Source organism: Myotis brandtii, unplaced genomic scaffold, assembly GCF_000412655.1.
Source record: "Myotis brandtii unplaced genomic scaffold, ASM41265v1 scaffold56, whole genome shotgun sequence".
Taxonomy (NCBI): Eukaryota; Metazoa; Chordata; class Mammalia; order Chiroptera; family Vespertilionidae; genus Myotis; species Myotis brandtii.
Window position 1 is genome coordinate 3699066 of NW_005370080.1, and position 20370 is coordinate 3719435.

At 42.3% G+C, this 20370-nt stretch overlaps 1 protein-coding gene across 3 annotated transcripts in view; it reads left to right on the forward strand.

The window, feature by feature from the left end:
• NEDD9 (neural precursor cell expressed, developmentally down-regulated 9) overlaps positions 1-20370 on the forward strand; it is a 179274-nt gene that overhangs the window by 128778 nt on the left and 30126 nt on the right. For 2 of the 3 annotated variants that reach the window (XM_005878427.2, XM_014549560.1), the window contains exon 1: positions 6899-7075. The exons of the other annotated variant lie outside the window; for it this stretch is intronic. In XM_005878427.2, the coding sequence (XP_005878489.1) occupies positions 7064-7075 (12 nt within the window). In that variant the 5' untranslated portion in view covers positions 6899-7063. Of the gene's footprint in view, positions 1-6898; positions 7076-20370 lie in introns of those variants that run through there. 3 annotated transcript variants of the gene reach the window in all.

Here is a 20370-nt window from a genome sequence, read left to right on the forward strand (position 1 = left end):
CAGGAAAGAGAGATTCAGAGGAATCATTTCTAATCTCTGCTGGTTAGAGCCACACCCAACCCCAGGTGGCTCGCCATTGAGTGAGAACAAGAAATAAATCAGGGAGGAACCAAATCAGAAGTAATTTGGAAATCATGAGTCAACAAGCCTTTTTAGTAAACACCTCCTGCAGCAACACATATTTTTAAACAATTCCTTTAACAACTCTTTCAGAAAACAGAGTTTCTTCCTAGACCCCTATTTCTCTGTTGCTAAAACCAGGAGGGAGTGGGGTTGGGTGGCCTTCCTGCGGTCTCTTGTGCCAAAATGTTAGTGGAAGGAAAAATCAATGAAAACTCCAATCCACAGCACAAAAAAGCAAGCACCAGAGACTGTTCTCAGAGCTTCTTTCTAATAATAGACTTTCATTCAGACCAAAATCCTGACCAGCTCAACAGATAAAAGGGAACTATTGCCTAGAGTGAAAGGTGTTCTTCCCCCGGCCTCTGAAAGTCACTTATGTTTCCCATGTTGACATCAGTGAAGGCTGGGCACATGGACAAGAAATAGGGCTTTGAGAAGACATAAGACGAAATTCAGTTACCTACATAGGTGCAGAGGGGGATACAACTGAAGAAACGACAGAATCCATTTCTACAAGTTGCTTAAAATCTCATTGTGGAGAAGAAATTCTCCCGGTGAAACAGTACATGGCAATAACTAAGCACTAAATGATATGCTACACATGTAAAATTGTATGCAGAATTATAAGATTCCTTTTAATGTGAGATTCAAAAACCTCACACCAGACCTACTGAAGCCAACTGAATGGGGAGAAGTCTGAACATTCAAGGTTGTTTTTTAAAGGAGGTCAGATTTGGGAAGCACTGTGGTCATAGGTGATGAGAGACCTAGAAGGTGGTTGGGAGAACATCAACAATGGAGAGATTTTCTAGGAAATAATTGATGAAGAAGATGGAGTTCAAAGTGGGGCGAAGATGTGAGATAGCTCAGTGGACCGATAAAAGGAGGGCAGTCTAGGCAAGAAGGACTCCACACAGATAGGCTTCAAAGTGCCAGTGAGTAAGAGGGGTGTGTGATTGTATGCACCCTATTAGCTCTAGTCACCACTCAAGAACAATACCTGTCCCTCAGTTAGACTTAGTCCCACTAGGGCGAAGACACCACCTTACTGAACTGACTTGGACAACAAAGGCACCCAGAGGAAGCTTTGGGCAGTATAGCACACCACGGTCTCAGAAGCCAGAAAGCCTGTGCTCACATGCCAGACCTGCCATTCACCTGCCTATGACTTTGTGCCGTTGTAGAGCCTCTCCAAGTCTCAGTTTTGTAACATGTAAAACTTACCTCAGAGGGTTGTTGTATTAAATGAATATTTAAAAACTGATGTTTGTGAACAGGACTTGGCACCAGGGAGAGTTTCAGTCAAGACTGAATGAGCCAGGGCCCAGTTGGGTTGAAGTTGAAAACGCTCAAGGGCTTATGGAGCCTTGTAGAATTAAGTAGCTGCTGCCTCATTTAATTTTTTGAAAGAACTTTGGTCTATGTAGACTTTTTACAAACCAGTATCAAGCCCAGCCAGTGTGGCTCAGTGGTTGAGCATTGACCTATGAACCAGGAGATCATGGTTCAATTCCAGGTCAAGGCACATGCCCGGGTTGTGGGCTCAATCCCAGTAGGGGGTGTGCAGGAGGCAGCTGATCAATGTTTCTCTCTCATCATTAATGTTTCTATCTCTATCTCTCTCTTCCTCTCTGAAATCAATAAAAATGCATTTATAAAAAATAAAATAAATAAAAATCAGTATCAAACTAGAAATGGTAAAACATAGCCCTAGAATGGGTATATCTAGATTGTTTCTCTGTAAATATGGCAGTCTGAACTTAAGGATGAATTTATCTTTTACTATTATAGAGCATGAGTTAACAAACTTTTTCTGTAGAGGGCCAGATAATACTTTTTTTTGTCTTTGCAGTTTATCACCTCTGATGCAACTCACACAAGTCTGCCATTGCAGCTCAAAAGACAATGGTAAACGAATGGGTGCCTGTGTTGCAATAAAACTTTATAAACACTGGAATTTGATTTCACATAATTTTCGCATCTCATGAAATAGTATTCTTCTTTTGATTTTCCCCCAACCATTTAAAAATGTAAAATCTATTCTTTGCTCATAGGTCTTATAAAAACAGGCATCTGCAAGCCATAGTTTCCTAATTGACCCCTGTCCAAGAGGCAGAACTGGCACATGCCTTGAGTTGGTTCTGAAAAGGTGCATCTTAGCTCCACTTCTAATACATGTAAACTGCACTGCTGCCCTAAACACGAGTTCCTTTCCTGGGCTCCAAGCAGAACCTCCAGATAACACACTTTCTTTGAAGCTGTTATACTAGGTTTGGGGTTCAGCCCCCTGTCGGGGTACGTGCGGGAGGCAACTGATCAAAGTTTCTCTCTCACATTGATGTTTCTCTCTCTCCCTCTCCCTTCCTCTCTCTAAAATCAATAAAAACATATTTTTAAAAAATCATTATGATACAATGTGATAATAGGCCAAGCTCCAAGGACAATGCTGGCATAATAAAGGGAAGGAGGAATTGGTTCTGAAAGGCAGAGGTGGACAGGGTGGGAGGCGTTGACAAGGAAGCACAAAAGAGTCAGTGTTGGGGCTCAGCTTGACAGCAGAGGAGTGAGGGAGGACATCCTCTGCAGAGGCACCGTCTGTGCAAAGTCAGGCCAGTACACGCATGTCTTGGATTCAGTGAGTCGTCCCCCATCCCTTCCCCATGCGGCTAGAGTGTGGGATGTGGGTAGGGAGATAGTGGGAGATGAGTCCAGAAAGGGAGAGTGGGCTCAGATTACAATCCACAGTGCAGTGTGCAGATTTTGTGTTTTAAGGCACTGAAGTATCCCCTAGAGGTTTTTAAACATAGTAGTAACGTGATCGGTTCTGTAACTCTAGAAATTAAATAGGTAGCAGTGTGGGAGCAGGGAGAGATTTCAGGCAGGAAAACTACAAGGAATGACTGTACTGAAGCAAACAAGAGGTACAGAGGACTGCCGGAAAGCACTGATTGTGGTCCTAATGCAAGTGGGGGGCTGGTGTACGGTGCCACCCTCAGAGCAGCGGCTTCATCCTCTCTCTGAGGGCTGAACTAGATGGCTTCTGAGGTCGCTTCCTGCCCTCACATGCTCCAACTCTGCCCTTCACTCTTAGAGAGCAGCCACACAGGCCCCTCCCAAGTGGTGGACTGAAGAATCTCTTCTCTCTAGCATCCTCTTGATTTTTTGCTGTATCCATGCTAGTGGCGGCTGGAAAATCCTTTGAACAGCATTCGATGCCATTGCCCTTGCTCCTGCTTACACATGAGCGTTTTGGGAGACAGACTCCTTGGCAGACAAGCAGGCAGGTGGCAAGGCTGACAGGCGGAGAGAGTGCTGGTGAGCACAGGGAGGGGCTGAGCCCATTTTAGCCCATGGCAGTACTGGGGTCATTCTATAAACCAATCAACAGCACTGATATAGCATGGTTTAAACAGTATTTTTGCCCCCAAAATCTCAGGTAATCGATGGAGGAAAGGTCGTTTCTCTATTCATTGAGAGAATTTGTGTTTCCCCAAAGGGTTTTGAAGGAAAAATTCTAGATAACCTTAATGAAGTAAAAACTACCTGCATGATATGAACTGCATGAAGACCGGGACACAGTATTTGAACTAATAGCCTGCAGTCCTTAAGGGTTTAAACAAAGGATAACAACAGAGAGAAACAGATCACAGCATTCCCGCTCACAAGGCTCCAGTGACTCACAAGGCTCCAGTCACACTCAGGAGGACATTCGAACTGCTACCACCTATCTCTCTGAGCTTGCCCTCTCTGTGCCTCCCCTGAGTGCCCCCCTCGGGGCACCTGGACTGCTTGCTGTTCTCAAACACACCAAGCTCTTTCCTCCTCAAGCCCTATTCATGGGCCATGCCCTCTGTCTAGAACGTTTTTTTCCCAGGTCTTTGAGTGGATCCCTCATGTTCTTCAGATTTCTGATGTAATATTACCTCCTTAGAGGGACTTACCTGATCGTTCTCTCTAAAGTAAAACACCTCTTCCCCCCAATCCTGGTCTGTTTTTCTCTAGCAATTTTCCTCCTTAATTTTCCTTCATTTATTACCCCAAAATAGTATTGTAGATTCATTTAATTATTGTCTTCCACTCCCACTAGACTGTAAGCTCCATGGGGGTAAGAACCTGTCTGGGCTGCTGAGTATTCTCCCCACAGAGAACAGTACCTGGCACATGGTAGGCGCTCAATTGGTATTTGTTAAGATTAGAAAGCTAGCCCTAACTGGTTTGGCTCAGTGGATAGAGCATCGGCCTGCGGACTGAAGGGTCCTAGGTTCGATTCCGGCCAAGGGCATGTACCTTGGTTGCGGGCACATATCCAGTAGGGAGTGTGCAGGAGGCAGCTGATTGATGTTTCTCTCTCTCATTGATGTTTCTAACTCTCTATCCCTCTCCCTTCCTCTCTGTAAAAAATCAATAAAATTTGTTTAAAAAAAAAAAGATTAGAAAGCTGCCCTGTGGAAGGATAGCATACAGATGAGGGAATCCACCCCCTTTTTCTGAATGCCTACCACACACATCTATAAGTCTAGTGGTAACCATATTCTAATTAATAAACTAAATATTTATATTATTTATATACTATATTTAACAATGTGATGTAATGTATTAATAAAGTAATATGTAATATTAAAATAACAATTAATAATGGTAATGATAATAAACACCCATTTATTTAGGTCTTACTATGTGCCAAGTACTATTAACTCCTATCCACATTATCTCATTTAATCCTCATGATGACCCTAGCAGGTAGATATTATTAGTTTCTCGATACTAGTATATACTTCAGGACACCAAAATCAGAAGTTAAGAAATTTGTTAATATCCTAACACAAGTTTATCTGCTTCCAATACCCTTGTGCTTTTCTTTATATAATTAAAATTCCAGTGACCCAAACCACCTTGAAATGAATTTCAGGTAGATTTTTGTCTTCCTGAACAGGACAGAAACAGGAAAGTGGGAGGACCACTTGGTATGAAGTACGCTTTCCAACTAGAGAATTAGATGACAAAAGGCCCTAACAGATGCTTTGGGAAACTATTTGAAAGCAGTAAAATGGGGTGAGACACTACTCAATGGTACTCATCAAACAAAACAGAAGGAGGGTTCAACTTTACTGTTTAGGAAGCCAAAGGAATGTTATCTAGATCTCCTGGAGGCCACAAGACTCATCTTACAGATGGGAAGGCCTTTGTCTAATCCAGGCAGACTCAGAAAACAGTTTTCTCCCATGAGTCTGTCGGACCGTTCAGAAGATCCTCACAGTGCCGTATGCTGCATGCTTAATTTGTGTTCAGAAAGACCTTGAAAAGTCACTCGGGCTCATTTTTACTCAAAGGCTAAATGAGGAAAAGCAAGGTCTAGTGGATGCCAGAACCAGTATGTCAACCTCATTATGACTGCCTGGGGGTCATGTCCAGGGAATAGGTGCCACATTAAATTTTGAACTCAACTGTGAGCCCTGGATCTGGAAACCACTTTTGTGGGGGCAGCTGTTCTCCTGTGCTTTTTGCTTAGATCATAAAAGTAGTGTTAATCCATTGAGAATTTCGGAGGGGTGAGGGGGACAAATCAAACAGATTCTGGTCCAACTTGGCCAGGAAAAAAATAAGGACTGCGTTTTCCATCCCAGGCGTGTACTCTGGTTGGTGTCCATCCCACTCAGGGACAGCTGTTGTCTGCACTGAGCATGTCTGAATCCTGAGGCCCACTGGAGAGGAATTGTCCCTCGCCTCTCTGTCCTTCAGAAAAGTTGCCAAAGGTGACCGCTTCTGTCCTTTCCTGGGTAATGGCTTTCTCTACAGAAATCATGAAGCTGAACCAAATGTTCTGTGCTTCACTGGAGAGAGACTGGTCTTTTTAACCAGGCTCATCAAACAGTAAGCATTTTTTTTTGTTCCCCAGATAATAAGTGTTGGTGGGTTAATGGGCCATCTTCAGGAGAGAGGTCAGAAGGAAAAACTGCAGTGTTAGAGCTGGAGCTAGAAATGCCAACCATCAAAGAACATAGTACTCAATAGACAGTGATGATCTATAGGGCGTGCACTGGCCAGCCCCATCTGAGGGGTCACATCTAACCTTTATCCTCAGCAAAGTCAGCGAAGGTCGCTGAATGGGGCTGACACTCAATTCTCTGAGGCCCTCATGAGAAGCTGGCCCGGGAAATCCTGGTGCCTGGGCGAGGGAGTTCCTTTCACTGAGGGAGAATTGTATTCTGGCTCCTTGCAGACTGACGTCGCAAGTACTTTGAACACTGAAAAGAACAAAAAAAGCAAACAGCCACACAAAAAAGGAAGGGAGGGAGGAGAGAAGGAGAGCTAGAGAGATATCAGCAGGGGTAGTTAGTAAAAAGGGGCCCGGAGACAGAAAACCTTTTGTTCCCCAGAGTTCGTTTCATGTAGAGATTGTGAGGTGAATGGCTTTCAGATGAAATGGGTTTATGAAGGAGTTGCTAGGTCACAGGAAGCACGACTTTCAGACTGCTTTGTGAATTCGATTTCTTTAAAACTTAGGTTAATCTTAAGAATTTATCTCCTTTTCCCGTTTATTTTTTTTGGGGGGGGTGGAGTAAAGTTGGGAACGGTTCCCCACTTTGTTGTATTTCCACCCTTTCTGATAATGTAAGGAGAAATGATCGCATTACAAATTCTTTGTCAGGAATTTTCATAAGTTAAGAAGTGGGCGGGGCATCTCATTACCTTGGCCCACTAGCCAATGGTGGGGCGGTATGCAAATACAGTCCGTGATAGGCCCGCCTCAGTCAAAACAGTGAGCTCAGAAGCTTTGGAGCTTAGCTGTGCCTGAGCTCTGCGCTGCGACTGACAAACCGGCCCCAGCCCGGGAGTCTCACTTTCATTTAGCACTGCACTCCATGGAGGGGCGGACACGCCAGTGCTTCATGCAGTCTAACTAGTGTGTCGGAAAACGGCTCAATTCACCGCTGCCGAAATGAAGTATAAGGTAAGAGAGTGCCTTTTACATAGGTTTCGTGTGTGTGTGTGTGTGTGTGTGTGTGTGTGTGTGTGTGTGTGTGTGTTTCCTACTGTGACGACTCTGCAGAGACCCCTGTGTGCCCGAGAGAGTTTTGAGATGGGTCTCAGTCACTGAGGTTGGCATACAAGCCAGCAGGCAGGACCCAGTCTCTGAGATCCACTCCCGGAGTTCACCGTACACCCGCGTCCATCTCCTCTGAAAATTTTGGAGAATTGGTCTTAGAGCCGGTCTGCAGCAGCCACAGTAGAGCAGAGGGTGTCTGACTTAAAGCGGAGCACGTATTAGCTCAAGCCTCCCGGCTCCCCCAGGCCTGGCCTCCACTGTCTGGGGGAGCCCGGGAGATGTAATGAGAGAGGGATCAGCACTGCTGAGTCTCCGGCTCCTGAAGCAGTTTCCAGCCTATGTTTTAAAGGTTTGGTCTGGGAAGCAGTTTGCCATGTGTACTGTTGGTGGGAGAGAGTAAAAGCCCCAGGTCCTACTATACAGCTGATGATGAAGAATTTTGACATCCTTGAATGATGTTGGTTGTAAGAACAAATGAGTGTTTGCCTATTTCTTGAAAACACTTTTATTGGCATTTGAATGGACTGAGGGTCTGAAGGCTGAGGCCAGTTTGTTGGCCCTGAAGTTTGCAGAGTGCCATAACACTTTGGCAGCATTTCCCCATGCATTTACACCATTGTTTGTGTGTTTATTCTTGGCAAAAGGATTATAACTTGCTCAGCATATCCCATTTTAAGTCGCCCCCCATTTAGGAGGCAAGCAGCTCCCGGGGACACTGCACCGAAGCAGATGGCAATGAATAGGGTGTGAATTTTCCTTGGAGTATAAATATTTCTATTCCAGAATAGATACAACTCCTAGTGCTTTAAAAAAAAAGTGCTATTATTAAAATGAACTCTGGCCAGGTGGCTATGCGTTGGGATTGACAATTTTTATTATCTGTCTGACCTTCAGGACTGTGCTAGCTGGGAGCTACTTTGCTTTCTCTCTGAATTGTGTAGCTTCGGGCCCATCCTTTTTTTAATGTGATGTTGTAAATACTTGGATCTGGCTAATAGCCACTAGCTATCCTCGGTGATAAGTCTTTTGATCTTTTGTTCAAAAGATTTATCAAAGCTCTAAATCTACATGGTGAAAGCCTTTGCTTATAAAGTATGAGTTATAGTTCTTGAAATTTGGAGACACAGGTATCCGTTATCACTCTACTATCAGCTTTCCATTATCTGCCTCAATAGGAAAGATTAGAGGAATGGGTAATCTTAATATTTGACTTCAAGATGCAACCAGAAACAAGCCCTTTCATCTGACAGGAAAGTTCTCTAATGTCGTTCACCCCGTACAGCCACAGTTTCCTTATTCAGAGCAATGATAGGACTAGCCATTGCTTAGCCTGCAGTGAGTATGCCCCCCCCCCGCCCCCGCCCCTGTTGCTGACCTTTAGTTCATAAAAAATTGGCTTGCAGGGAAAAAAGAGAAACTATGTTCACCCCCGCCCCTGTTGCTGAGCTTTAGTTCATAAAAATTGGCTTGCAGGGAAAAAAGAGAAACTATGTTCATACATTTATTATGGGAAAGTATAAATGACTGAAATTAACAATGAGCGCTGCAATCTAGAGAGTGACAAAGTCTAAAGTCACTTTTATTCAGTGACCTCCTCATATTTTGTTTTACTCTGACGGAACGGAAAGAAAACATCATAGCAACAGATGATGTAACTTATGACTGGCGTTCACGGAGAACCCTGCCTCTCTGCCGGGTCTTACTAGTGTTGAATACCCTGCCAAGTGATGTAAAGACAGGATTTTTATTAGGTTGTGGACACTTTCACCAAATAAAAATACTGACTTCCCCAACGGACCAAATGACAGGTTGACACCTTGGAGTGACTACAAAATGAGCCAATAGCTGAAGCAATCTACTTTCCCTTTCTTATCAGCCTGTTTTCTCTCTAGTTAATAAGAGACAACTTTAAGGAGAGAATTTTGTAATTTTAAGTAGGAGATGACACAAAGGTGGAGGAGTGATAAATAACATTTCTTAAGACACAGTGACAATACAGCATTGTCATCTTTAATTCTCCCAATAACTCTATGAGGTGGGTATGATTATACTCATTTTCAAATGTGAAATTATGGCATAGAGAGGCTAAGCAATTTATCCAAAGCCACACAGCTAAAAAGTGGTGGAGCTGAGATTTGAACCAAGACTATCTGGTCCCAGAACTTGTGACTTGAAATCACTATTAAAGAAAAAGAACCATTTGTGACTTCTCTAAGATGTCCTGTGTGATTGCCGTTTTCTTCTCCCAGGAAATTTAAGACCATTTCATTGCAACTATTCCAGCAGGTTAGAGTCTTTGTTGTTGTTGTTGGGTTTGTTTTGTTTTTATGTTTTGTTTTGCTTTGCTTTTTTAGGCAGTATCTCCTCAAAGCAAAGTGAAATGTATGTTTCATAGTTACTTGTTTAATTTGAGCCACTTAGGCAGTAAAAAGCCAGATAATTATTAGAGTGTAAATTCCTGGAATCAGAAATTATCTTTTACACACTGTGTTGTGCTGTACACTGTAAGTTTAGCACAGACTTAAAAATGGTCACTGGGAGATTTGTAATCCAGCCACTATAAGATTTTTTTTAAAACTAGATTATCTGGTTTGGCTACTTCAGGGATCGGTCCTCACTGGACAACAACCAAACCTGCACTCATTTTGCACTTACAGCTCCAGGTCAGCCAGCTATGTATTTACAATAATCTTGAAATTGTGGAATGTCAGCTATTACTTTGGTAAACATTTTTGGTTAGCACCTACCTAGTCTATTTTTATTTCATTATATGGTTTTTTATTTGTTCTTAGGAAAACTGCAGTCACTCTCATATGTATTCAATATTCCATTTATCTTAAAGGATTCAGTCTGAGGTTCTGTGGTGATAATTATTGGGGGAGGAGTTACTTAATAAGAGTTTTCCACAAGCCCCTCTGAATATAGAGCATGTTCTGAAGTGGGGGGAAGGGGCTGTGGCTTGCTCAGGGAAGGCTTTCCTCTTGAGGGTCTGGAGGTGGAGGTGAATGTGGCTGCTGTCTGCCAGGAGGTGATTGAAGGGCCAGTGCTCAGCTGTGTTTGAGCAGAGGCTGGAGGCCGGCCCATTTTGTGCAGGCCCAGGCCTGGTCAGTGCTCTCAGCAGGCACTGCCTGTAGGAGCTCCAATGGCTGAGCAGCTTTTGTGGCTTTGCCAAATTTTTGAACACTATGTGCCTCCATTAAAATTCCAAATTATTTAGCTAATCTACCATTCAACAAATTCATTCTTAAATGTTTGGACTGAAGTTAGAGAAAAAAATAATTGAGGGTCTTCGATTTAGTCGATATGGTCATTTATGATTCCCAATTCTTTCCTTGCTTTGACATTTTGGTTTCATTTCTTTATTCTCTTCTAGATGATTCATTGTACCCAATTCAAATTAGAAATTCCCTCCCCCCCCCCCCCCCCACACACACACACACTAGTACACACACTTGTATATCTTACCTGAAATCTATAAATTTAAAAGCACTAAAAAGTGCTTTGAAAAATCCTCACTTAAGGATTTGTTTTACATTATTTATTTATTTATTGAGCAAACCATTTTTGGAGCTAAATGACTTACCTACACAGAGATGAAAGTCTCCGTAGAGCTGAAGATGTTCTGATAACACCAAATGTAGCAAGTTGCACAGTGTGAAACATACCAAGATGCCTTTAGCATCCTTTTCTTGCTGGGATGTACATGGGTTGTCTTCTCAGAATTCATCAGTGGCTTCCTGTCTGCACCCCTCCCCCCAAGACTTCTAAAAACAACTTCCTCTCTACTTTTCAATCCTCTTTGCAAATTCCCTCCCCTTTTTTGTCCTCATTGTCTCTCATTTTTTCATTCAATCATTCCTTATGCTTTCCTAGTAGCTGACTTCTGTAGGGCTTGCCTTCCCAATACATGCAGACATGACATTCTCAAAGTACACCCTGTTTTGACTCCGCTGTGGGAAATCTTTTGACTCTGCTGCTCCCTGATTCATTTGCCCCTGTCTCCTTTCCATCTATGTGACTTGGTTAGTCTGTCATTTCCCACAGGTCAAGTCTCTTCATCCATCCTCCTCTCTATGAAGCAATCAAAAGCCCAAACCTTTGTCTCCTTGACTGTCCTATAATCCCTACAAATGGGCTTTTTCACCTCTGCCCTGCCTTGTTAGCACTACCTAACTTATTAACCCCTTTCCATCAAATTACTTTCTAAATGATACCTGTAACTCACATAGGTTACCCACTGAAGCTGTCTGTCCAGCTTTTTCATTTTTTTGGAACCCTAACTGGGAAGCAAACCGGTGACCTTTCAATGCACAGGACAGCGCTCAACCAACTGAGCCACACTGGCCAGCGTCAGCTTTTTCTTTTTTAACATTCAGTGTTACTTTGTTTTAGTTTCAGGTGTAGTGGACTGTCCAGCTTTAAGTAAGCCCCATTGAACACAAGAAATAAAGAAATAAAGGGTGACCTTTGTTTGTAGGTAGAGGCAGGTTGATAAACAGGTCGCTGAATAAAAAGTATGATCGAGAACCTGTTGCCTTGAGGCAGCAGGGCCTTGGTCTCGTATATTCTTGTAGTAAAGACAAAATAGAGTGTGGGCTTTGGGGGAAGACATTACTTCTTGTGATTTAATGCTCTGTACCCTTGGGCAAGGTAAGCTCTCTGAGCCTCAGTTTTCTTATCTGGAAGTAGAGATATTAGCTGCCTCATTCTATTGTTCTAAGGCCTAAACAAGAGGATATATGAATATAAAATACTTACTATGACTCCTGGCGTGTAGTATGTAGACCAGTGATGGCGAACCTTTTGAGCTCGGCGTGTCAGCATTTTGAAAAACCTTAACTTAACTCTGGTGCCGTGTCACATATAGAAATTTTTTGATATTTGCAACCATAGTAAAACAAAGATTTATATTTTTGATATTTATTTTATATATTTAAATGCCATTTAACAAAGAAAAATCAACCAAAAAAAATGAGTTCGGACACAAATGCCACACATAGAAAATTACCAGCACACTTATGTACCCTCTTACTAATATATTAATGACTTGGTATCTTCACTGCTATTAATAACATTTGATCTTCCTGTAATTACAGGACCTTGATCATAGTACATACTCAACAAATATTGAATGCAATGTTGAGTTACATAAAATACTTACACAAATAGCCATTAAAAATGTCTTAATGCTATATAGCATAGTGGAAAGAACATGGGCTTAGTTTCAGATACCACTTTGGTTACTTTCTAACAATATACAGGCAAGCTACTTCAGCCTCTGTTTCCTCATTTATAAAAATGGGATTTATCAAATACCTGTCTTATCAGATAACTGTAAGGAAGTAAGATATGAAAATCTTTTTCAGCTTTTAGCTCATAGTAGGCATTTAAAAATAGTAGCTATTATGGTGCATTATAAGATATATATACACAGATATATAGATATACAAGCATTATATAGATAAAAATTTAAGAGGAAACATCACAAGAATTGTTTTCCCAAAACAAAAATATTAGTGAGGAAAAGAAAAAATCACCACTTTAAAAAAAAAAATCAAAGGTGAAATGCCAACGTGATGAGTTGCTGGCTACAGAAATTCACAATAAACTCTATCCCTATCCTATCACAGTCAACTAGTGCGAGTTTATGGAAAGTAAGAGATCTTGGTTATCTATTTTTAGATCCCTTTTAGGGTTAGAAAGAAACCTGAACAAATTGGTTTCAAATGCCAGTCGCTGGGACCATAGCATTGCTCTGCAGTAACATATAGACTTAATTATCAAGCCTCCTTGCCAAGATAAACAAACAGGGCCACTGGGAAGAAATACTATATTTCCAACTTAAAATGCCAGAGAAGAGCTGCTGGTTTCCTAGGCAATGGATGATCGCAAAGACAATGAGCTTGGAAAGGGGACCCCTCCCCCCCAAAAACTGTTTATACTTTGTCAACAACACCCGCCTCCATCTTATTTACTTTGAACATTCCAGTCATCTCCCTGCGGTAATTCGTACTGGTTAATGAGGACTCTGCACGCCTGGGGAACATGACAGCCTCCCTGCAAGTCTGTCTTCCCGAGGAATCTTCATTTCTAGATAAATGGCCTTGTTGGTGACCTTTTCCACCCTCCACTAGAACGTAGTTTTAGAGGACAATGTGATCCAGGTGGATTGAAGCCTGGACTTTAAGGAAGACAGAACAGGCACTCTAGAAAATATGAGTAGTGATGACGTATGACAGTGATTTTTCCTGGTTAAGGTAGGGGGTGAAGCAGCTGATTATGGAAATATTAAAATTGCCATAGGAATGTTTTCAGTATATGCCTGGGCCCCACCATGGGTGGGACTAGCTCTTTAAAAAGAGCTGGTCCCTTTCCCGCCCCCCCGCCGCCCCGCACCCACCTACCTCCCCAACCATTAATGGTGCTAAATAGTGTTGAAATAGGTGATTCATGATCCTTATTCAAAGGCTGGGCCCACTGATTTGGGGGTGTCTTATTTCTTTGTAAATCTTGGTGTTTATGCTGCAAATGAGAATTCCTCCTGATAGTTCTAATATGCCAAGGCCATCGTTATGTTACCAAAAAGGTTCCTTATGTGGAATGTTGATGTTTATGCTTACCAGAAATAAAGATTGAGCAACCATGAATATGTAAAAGTGCAAACATTGCACAAAAATGTTTGATAGCTCCTTTTGAATTTAATTCCTTTCTTTACTCTTCACATGTGCGGGGGAGGATTATTTGTGAAACTTAATAGAAAGTTGCAGCAACCAAAAGGCATATAAGGTTAAGATTTGAACCAGATCTTTCTATTTATTAAAGCAATATGTACTTAGGCCAGATGATGTGTCTGTCATTCATTTTTCCCCATTTTCTTTTAGTTATGTGGAAACCCTATGCTATCTCTTTTGCGAATTAGCCTTAATCTCATTGATTTGTGGTAGTTTAAAACTTAGTGTTTCACCCCATCCCATCCCCAAGAGATGTGGCTGAATCCTGTAGGCTTTTCTGTCCCCAGACTCTGCACTCCACTGAAAGAATGAGCTTGAATACCCCAGGCCCCAGCTCCCATCCCCCAATATTCATAAGAAGCATGCTGGGAAGGCAGTAAAGTGGACTTACAGACACTCTGGGCTTCTTGGCATTCAGAGTCTTTAGTATCTAACAGTACATTAGTAATCTGTCAATGAGTTTTTTGGGGTGTGTGTGTGTGTGTGTGTGTTACTAATCTTTTGTGGTGTGACTTAGAGTTTGGCAGAAAATGAGTTGATGGACCAGCAGGATTTCAGTACTATCACAACATTATTGGCATAGAAGCATTTTGAGGTCCTCTTTCCCTTGAGTGCTCCCCTGGGATAGAACTTCCATGTTATTCTTTGATTCTCCAACCTTTTCACTCAGAGCTAAGTGTGATGAACACACCCTTGAATGGGGGTCAGGGGAGACAACAATAGGAATACAGTTAGCCCAACAGCATTCTTTCTCTTAATAACCCCATTCACTGTGAAGCTGGAATTGCACACAGTCTCAGAGAGGCCCAGATGCCTCTGGAATATATCTCATTTCCTTGTAAAGATCATCTTGTCATTTAGAGAACACGTCCGTTGACTGAATCAAAGACTCTTATCAGTACCTAGGTATCTTTTTTTCTCTCAAATCCTAGACTCAACCAAGGCAGACCTGTTAGCAAGGTATGTACTTGCACACCTATCTTTTATTTTTAGTTTAAAATATATGTAATTTCTGTGGGTATGTATCCATGTTTCAAAAACCCTAAAAATGGGACATATGGTCTGACAATGGGAAGGATATTTGAAACTGGGACTGTCTTGGGAAGTTGAGGGACACATGGTCACTCTAGACCATCAACATGAGCTGCTCCGGCCATCAGTCAACTGTCAAGAGCGTTATCTCTTTTCCCTTATGTTAGCCTCTTGACAGCTTCTTTTATCTAAGAAGCTTTTTTAAAAAGTGGATGCAAGCAACTTTTTTTACATTTACTTGTAACAAGGTGGTCCTTTTCTTTTTTCTTGCAGAAATAGGCATCTTTGGAAATGATGGAAAGCCTACTTTGCAGTGTGGGCTTGTGCAGAGAGCACCTGAGAGCATTAAGCAGCAGGGGATTGTATTTCAGTTGTTCTTGTTTCAAACCTGGTGAGGTAGCTCTGAGCCTCATAGCCTGCAGCGTCTGCCCAAGCCTCTGCTCCCTTATTAAGATCTTAATTACAGACGCAGCTTACTTCATTGCTGGAGGGAAAGAATTTAGTTTCTCTGAACTGTGTCTGTTTTTTGGTGTGGCAGGTGTAATCATGATGAGATCATTGCTGGTTTATTTTCTTTTCCTGGAGGAATTTTTTTTTTGAGGAGGAGGAGTACAGTTCTTAAGACAAGTTCATGAGCTCATAATAGTGCAGTAATAACTGTGCTGTGCTTTTATAGAGACCCTTTCTTATGAAGAAATCAGCGTTTTGCATATATAATTTCATGTCTCCTCCTAATATTATTATAAAGAACTTGTTCATTATCCCCATTTTGAAGATGGGGAAACAGAGGCACAAAAAGCAGTGTGATTTTGTTGTCATTAGTCTTCCAATATGAGGACCAAGACTTGGCTGTTAATTCAGTTTAGTATCCATTCCTCTGTCCAGGGTTTCTCATCACCGGCACTAGGGACATTTAGGGCTGGATAAGTCTTTGTTGTGGGGGACTGTCCTGTGTCTTGCAGGGTGTTTGCCAGTGTCCCTGGCCTCTGTCCACTAGTACCACACACACACACACACCAAAAATGTCTCCTAACATTGCCAAATGTCACCTGGGAAGACAAAATCCCTTCTAGTTAAGAATCACTGGTCTAGCCCTGGCAGGTTTGGCTCAGTGGATAGAGCATCGGCCTGGGGACTGACAGGTCCTGGGTTTGATTTTGGTCAGGAGCATGTGCCTTGGTTGCAGGCACATCCCCAGAAGGGGGATGTTCAGGAGGCAGCTGATCGATGTTTCTAACTCTCTATCCCTCTCCCCTCCTCTCTGTAAAGAAAATCAATAAAATATATTTAAAAAATAAAAAGAATCACTGGTCTAATCTTCCCGACTTTCATCTGCTTAAAAATAGTTGCCTTACTGGTTTGATGTGATAGAAGCACAAAAATACAATCGTAGAACTGTTTGCCATAATTTTATCATGACCAAGGCTGAGCTTTATGTAACAGGACCGAACCAAAAGGATATATATAGTTGAGATATATATATTTATTTATTTATTTATTTATAGTTGTCCATATAATGCATTTAGAACTGGGCCTTAAAGAAAGCTATTTTATTCCCATAAACTGGTGTATATCTACATGTGGGAGCTTATCTGTATACCTAGCCATTGAACAATGCATTTGGACGTTTTTCCTATCCCATTTGCTCCTATCATCCTTTCTCCCTCTTCTAGTTGAGAAGCTGCAGTATCTAAAATTCTTTCTTGAAACACCTCTGAAGTTGCAATGGTGACAGCATGTGATTGCAACACCCTCTCAGCCACGTGTGCCAATCCATGTTTTAAAACTCTGAGGACCTCACAAGTGGGATACTAGCAATCAGGCTCCAAACCTAGGTCAGGGATATCTAAAAGAGTTCCAGTGAGCGTTGGCATCCAAGTTACATCAGTTGGGTTCTGGCTGGGAGACAGGCAACGGTTGCCAGGATGTGTATGTATTGGTACTGGTATTGTATTTAGATATTGCTACTGTATCATATTATACTTAGACTAGAGGCCCGATGCACAAAGATTTGTGCAAGAGTAGGCTTTCCTTCCCCCGGCTGCTGGCACCGGCTTCCCTCTGGCACCCAGAACTGGGGCTGCTTTGCTCCGGCCGCCGCCAGGCACCCACCCAGGACCCAGGCTGCTTTGCTCCGGCCACCGCTGCCACCCACCCGGTTCCCCGTGGTTCCCCGTCCTGTCGTTACAGCGTTATGGCCACAGGCCTTTTATAATATAGAATATAAATTAAGACCTTGGGGGCTGCATACCTTGGTGCAAATACTTTATTAGGTGTTATAACTTGTGTGTTTTGACTTCTGAGAAATGATGTGAGTTTTGAAAATATACTATAATGGAGTGGAGTCTCCTATTCCTTTATACAATTCTCATTTCACTTCCCTAAGTACCTGGAGGTTGGAGGGATTTGTCTAGACAGGCAGATAGATGTGATCCGGTGCCAACACTGTCATGTTGGCTGAAATCCAGATGGTTGTTTTATTGTTAATAAAACCTATCTTTTGGGTGAGTGGGTGTCAGGCCTTCATCATTATATGGCGCCTGTCAGATTTATCTAGGGACAGAACCCTGAAAAGAGTTTGTGCCTGCCCCATGTTTTTGATCCTTTGCCAATAAACTATGCTCAAATCTATCAAAACCAGGCAACCTGGGACAAATGCTTATAAATTCCAAGGCTTACTAGCAACAGAACTAAATTCAAGATGGAAAAGGTTCTCAGGAAGCACATCTTGGTCCAGTGGAAAAAATCCTAGGTTAAGAGGGGACCCAGATGCTATTTCTGGCTCTGTGGCTAATCTAATAGAAGACCCTCTGGGTTGTAAAACCAGAAGATTGGGTTAAAATGATCTCTAAGATCCCTTCTTTGTCTGAAATTCTAGTCTAGTTGGTTCTGGTCAAGCTGTGGGTAACTTCTGGTTCCAATACTCACAGAAACCTTGGTGTCTGTCCACCTTCTTTAAGACACTCAGGAGTTGCTTAGTTTAATCGCAAAGACCACAGAAGAGTGGGGAATTGAGCTCTTAAAGATACATACATTATTTATGATTTTTCTCAAATACTTTCATCAATCAAATTCATCCTCCATGACTGACCAAGAAATAATAGAAGGAGACTATGATGTCACACACATACACTCACACGTGCATACCAACCTACCAGTCCATTTGTCATTGTTTTTACATGAAAGAGAGAATTTGCTCTGGGCTCTTGTTGGTTTCCTGATAAACAAATCTCAGCATATGAATGTTTCTGTCCTGTATCAACCTTAAATCAAGGGAGAATAGATGACATTAGTTCCAGGGTGGGAAAGGAAAGGAACCCAGCATTTAAAGAAACACTTTTTAAATCTCACATCTCCGCTGTCCATATCATGTTACCAAATCTGGCCAGACAGGTATTTCTTTCTGAAATCTAAATATCTAAATTTACAAAAAACATCAGATCTTCTCACCAACTCTTAAGAAGCAGTGTCACTTGGGCATATGAACCACCAAAGTAATACTGGGTTCTGAATGCTCCCTCATTGAATAGAAACAGGTCAATATGGAAGAGATGTTAGATTCCCAAACCTGGGAGCCTTATGGGCCATCACACACAGGGTGCACTCCATCCGTGCATGTGGGAGCTGTTGCATGTCAAAGAGTATTTTGGAGAGTCGACTGTCTGATGTCACATTTTTAAAGTATCTCCCACTCAGAAATGCACAAAGAGAATGCTATGGATACAGTTCACAAGACTGGAAAATTTAAGAAAACTTAAGGACTTGTGGCAGAGTAAATGACATGAAGAATCAGAGAGGGTCCAAGGTACCCAGATACACTTTGTATCCATCAGAGGAATTTAGAAGCACTTTCCAGAAAATAAAAACCATTGGCTGAAATGTGGTCTAGGTGCCAGAACAGTCTTTGGTGGCAATATTGGATGCTCCTCACGTAATCAGCAGCACAAGGGACTCATGGGGCCAAAGAGGATTCTGCTGCTGCCTTTCTGTGACTAGTTCAGATCACATGATGAAAGTGTGTCAAATTGCGATTGATAAATATTGCTGAGAAACCACTTGGATGTGCTGTGTACCACATCTTCTAACTCCTGAATTTATAAGCTTTGTGTCTACTACTTAACAATCTCAAGAAAATTGTTAATTCGACATCCCAGATCATCCAATGAAAGAACCCAGGTGTAAACCAAGTATTCCAAGAAGCGAAATCCAGGCACTTGTAGATATCCATATGTTCTGACCACGACTGTTTCTTTCTTTTGGGAAATCCCACTTCCCCGATACCCTAAAGGTGATGGTGGGCGGAAGTCAAAGTGGTTTGACGACCCTCAGCCTGAAGCTGACTTTTGTCAGCAGGCACAAAAGCACACAAGCCTTTCACTTCCCCTGTGTCCTCAGACTGACCTTGATGCTCATCCTTCAGCCACTTCCTTTAGAACTTATTTCCTTGACGATGACCATTTCCTTCTGTACTGTGTCTGTTTCTCACGATCTGGCCTGCACAAAGTGTGTGTGTGTGTGTGTGTGTGTGTGTGTGTGTGTGTACGTGGGCACGCGTGCTGCATGCCCTGCCAGATCCCAAGGCTAAAGTTTAGGGGGTTGGGTACAGGAAAGTCATGTTGTTGAGAATGTGGCAGCCCTGAGGCTGTGGCAGGAGCTCCTACATGATAAATATAGAATAAAGTAAAAATAATAAGAGGAAGCTGGGCCATTGATGATGCTATCAGTGCTAGTGGGGTGACACACCAGCCATTGTGTCTAATTTCTCTTCAAAGAACAGCATGAATGGTCATGGAAATTATAAGTCACACCTCTCTGTATTTGGAATAGCAGATAGTTTCCCTGGCCGTAGGAGTAATAAGCTTTCTTGACATTTTGATAGCAGTGAGGGGGAAAAAAGGCAGGGAAGAGTGGGGGATGATGTGGGAGTTCCCATGTGACCTACAGCTCTCTGTACCCACTGTTCTGGCTAGTTGTATAGTATTTTCTTCCCACTCCTTAGGCACAGCTTGGGAACCAGGAACAGCAGAAACCAAATGTTCTGGCAAAGTATGAATGTGCTCAGTCACCTGCTGCCAGATGTGGGTTGCTACATTGAAGGGAGAAAGGCTCTTATAGAAAACATTGTATTTAATCTGGCTGGGATGGTCAGTTCCTCTTGGCCTTCCTGTTTGCTCAGTGGTTGTGGACACTAGATTCAGGCTCCCCATCTACTTCATTATCCTGTTTTAATAGGGAGGGGCAGGCAATTTCCTGCTTGCTGTCTCCCACATTCTCTGGCTGTGAGGCTTGGTGACTTGGACACACCACTTATCTCTCTGTCCCATTAGTTTACCTTCCCATGTCCATCTGGAAATTTTGACCAAATATCATGCTGATCTCTCTAAAAAAGAATTTTACCCTCTCTGTAGAGAACCAAGAAATCCGATCCAGAACCAA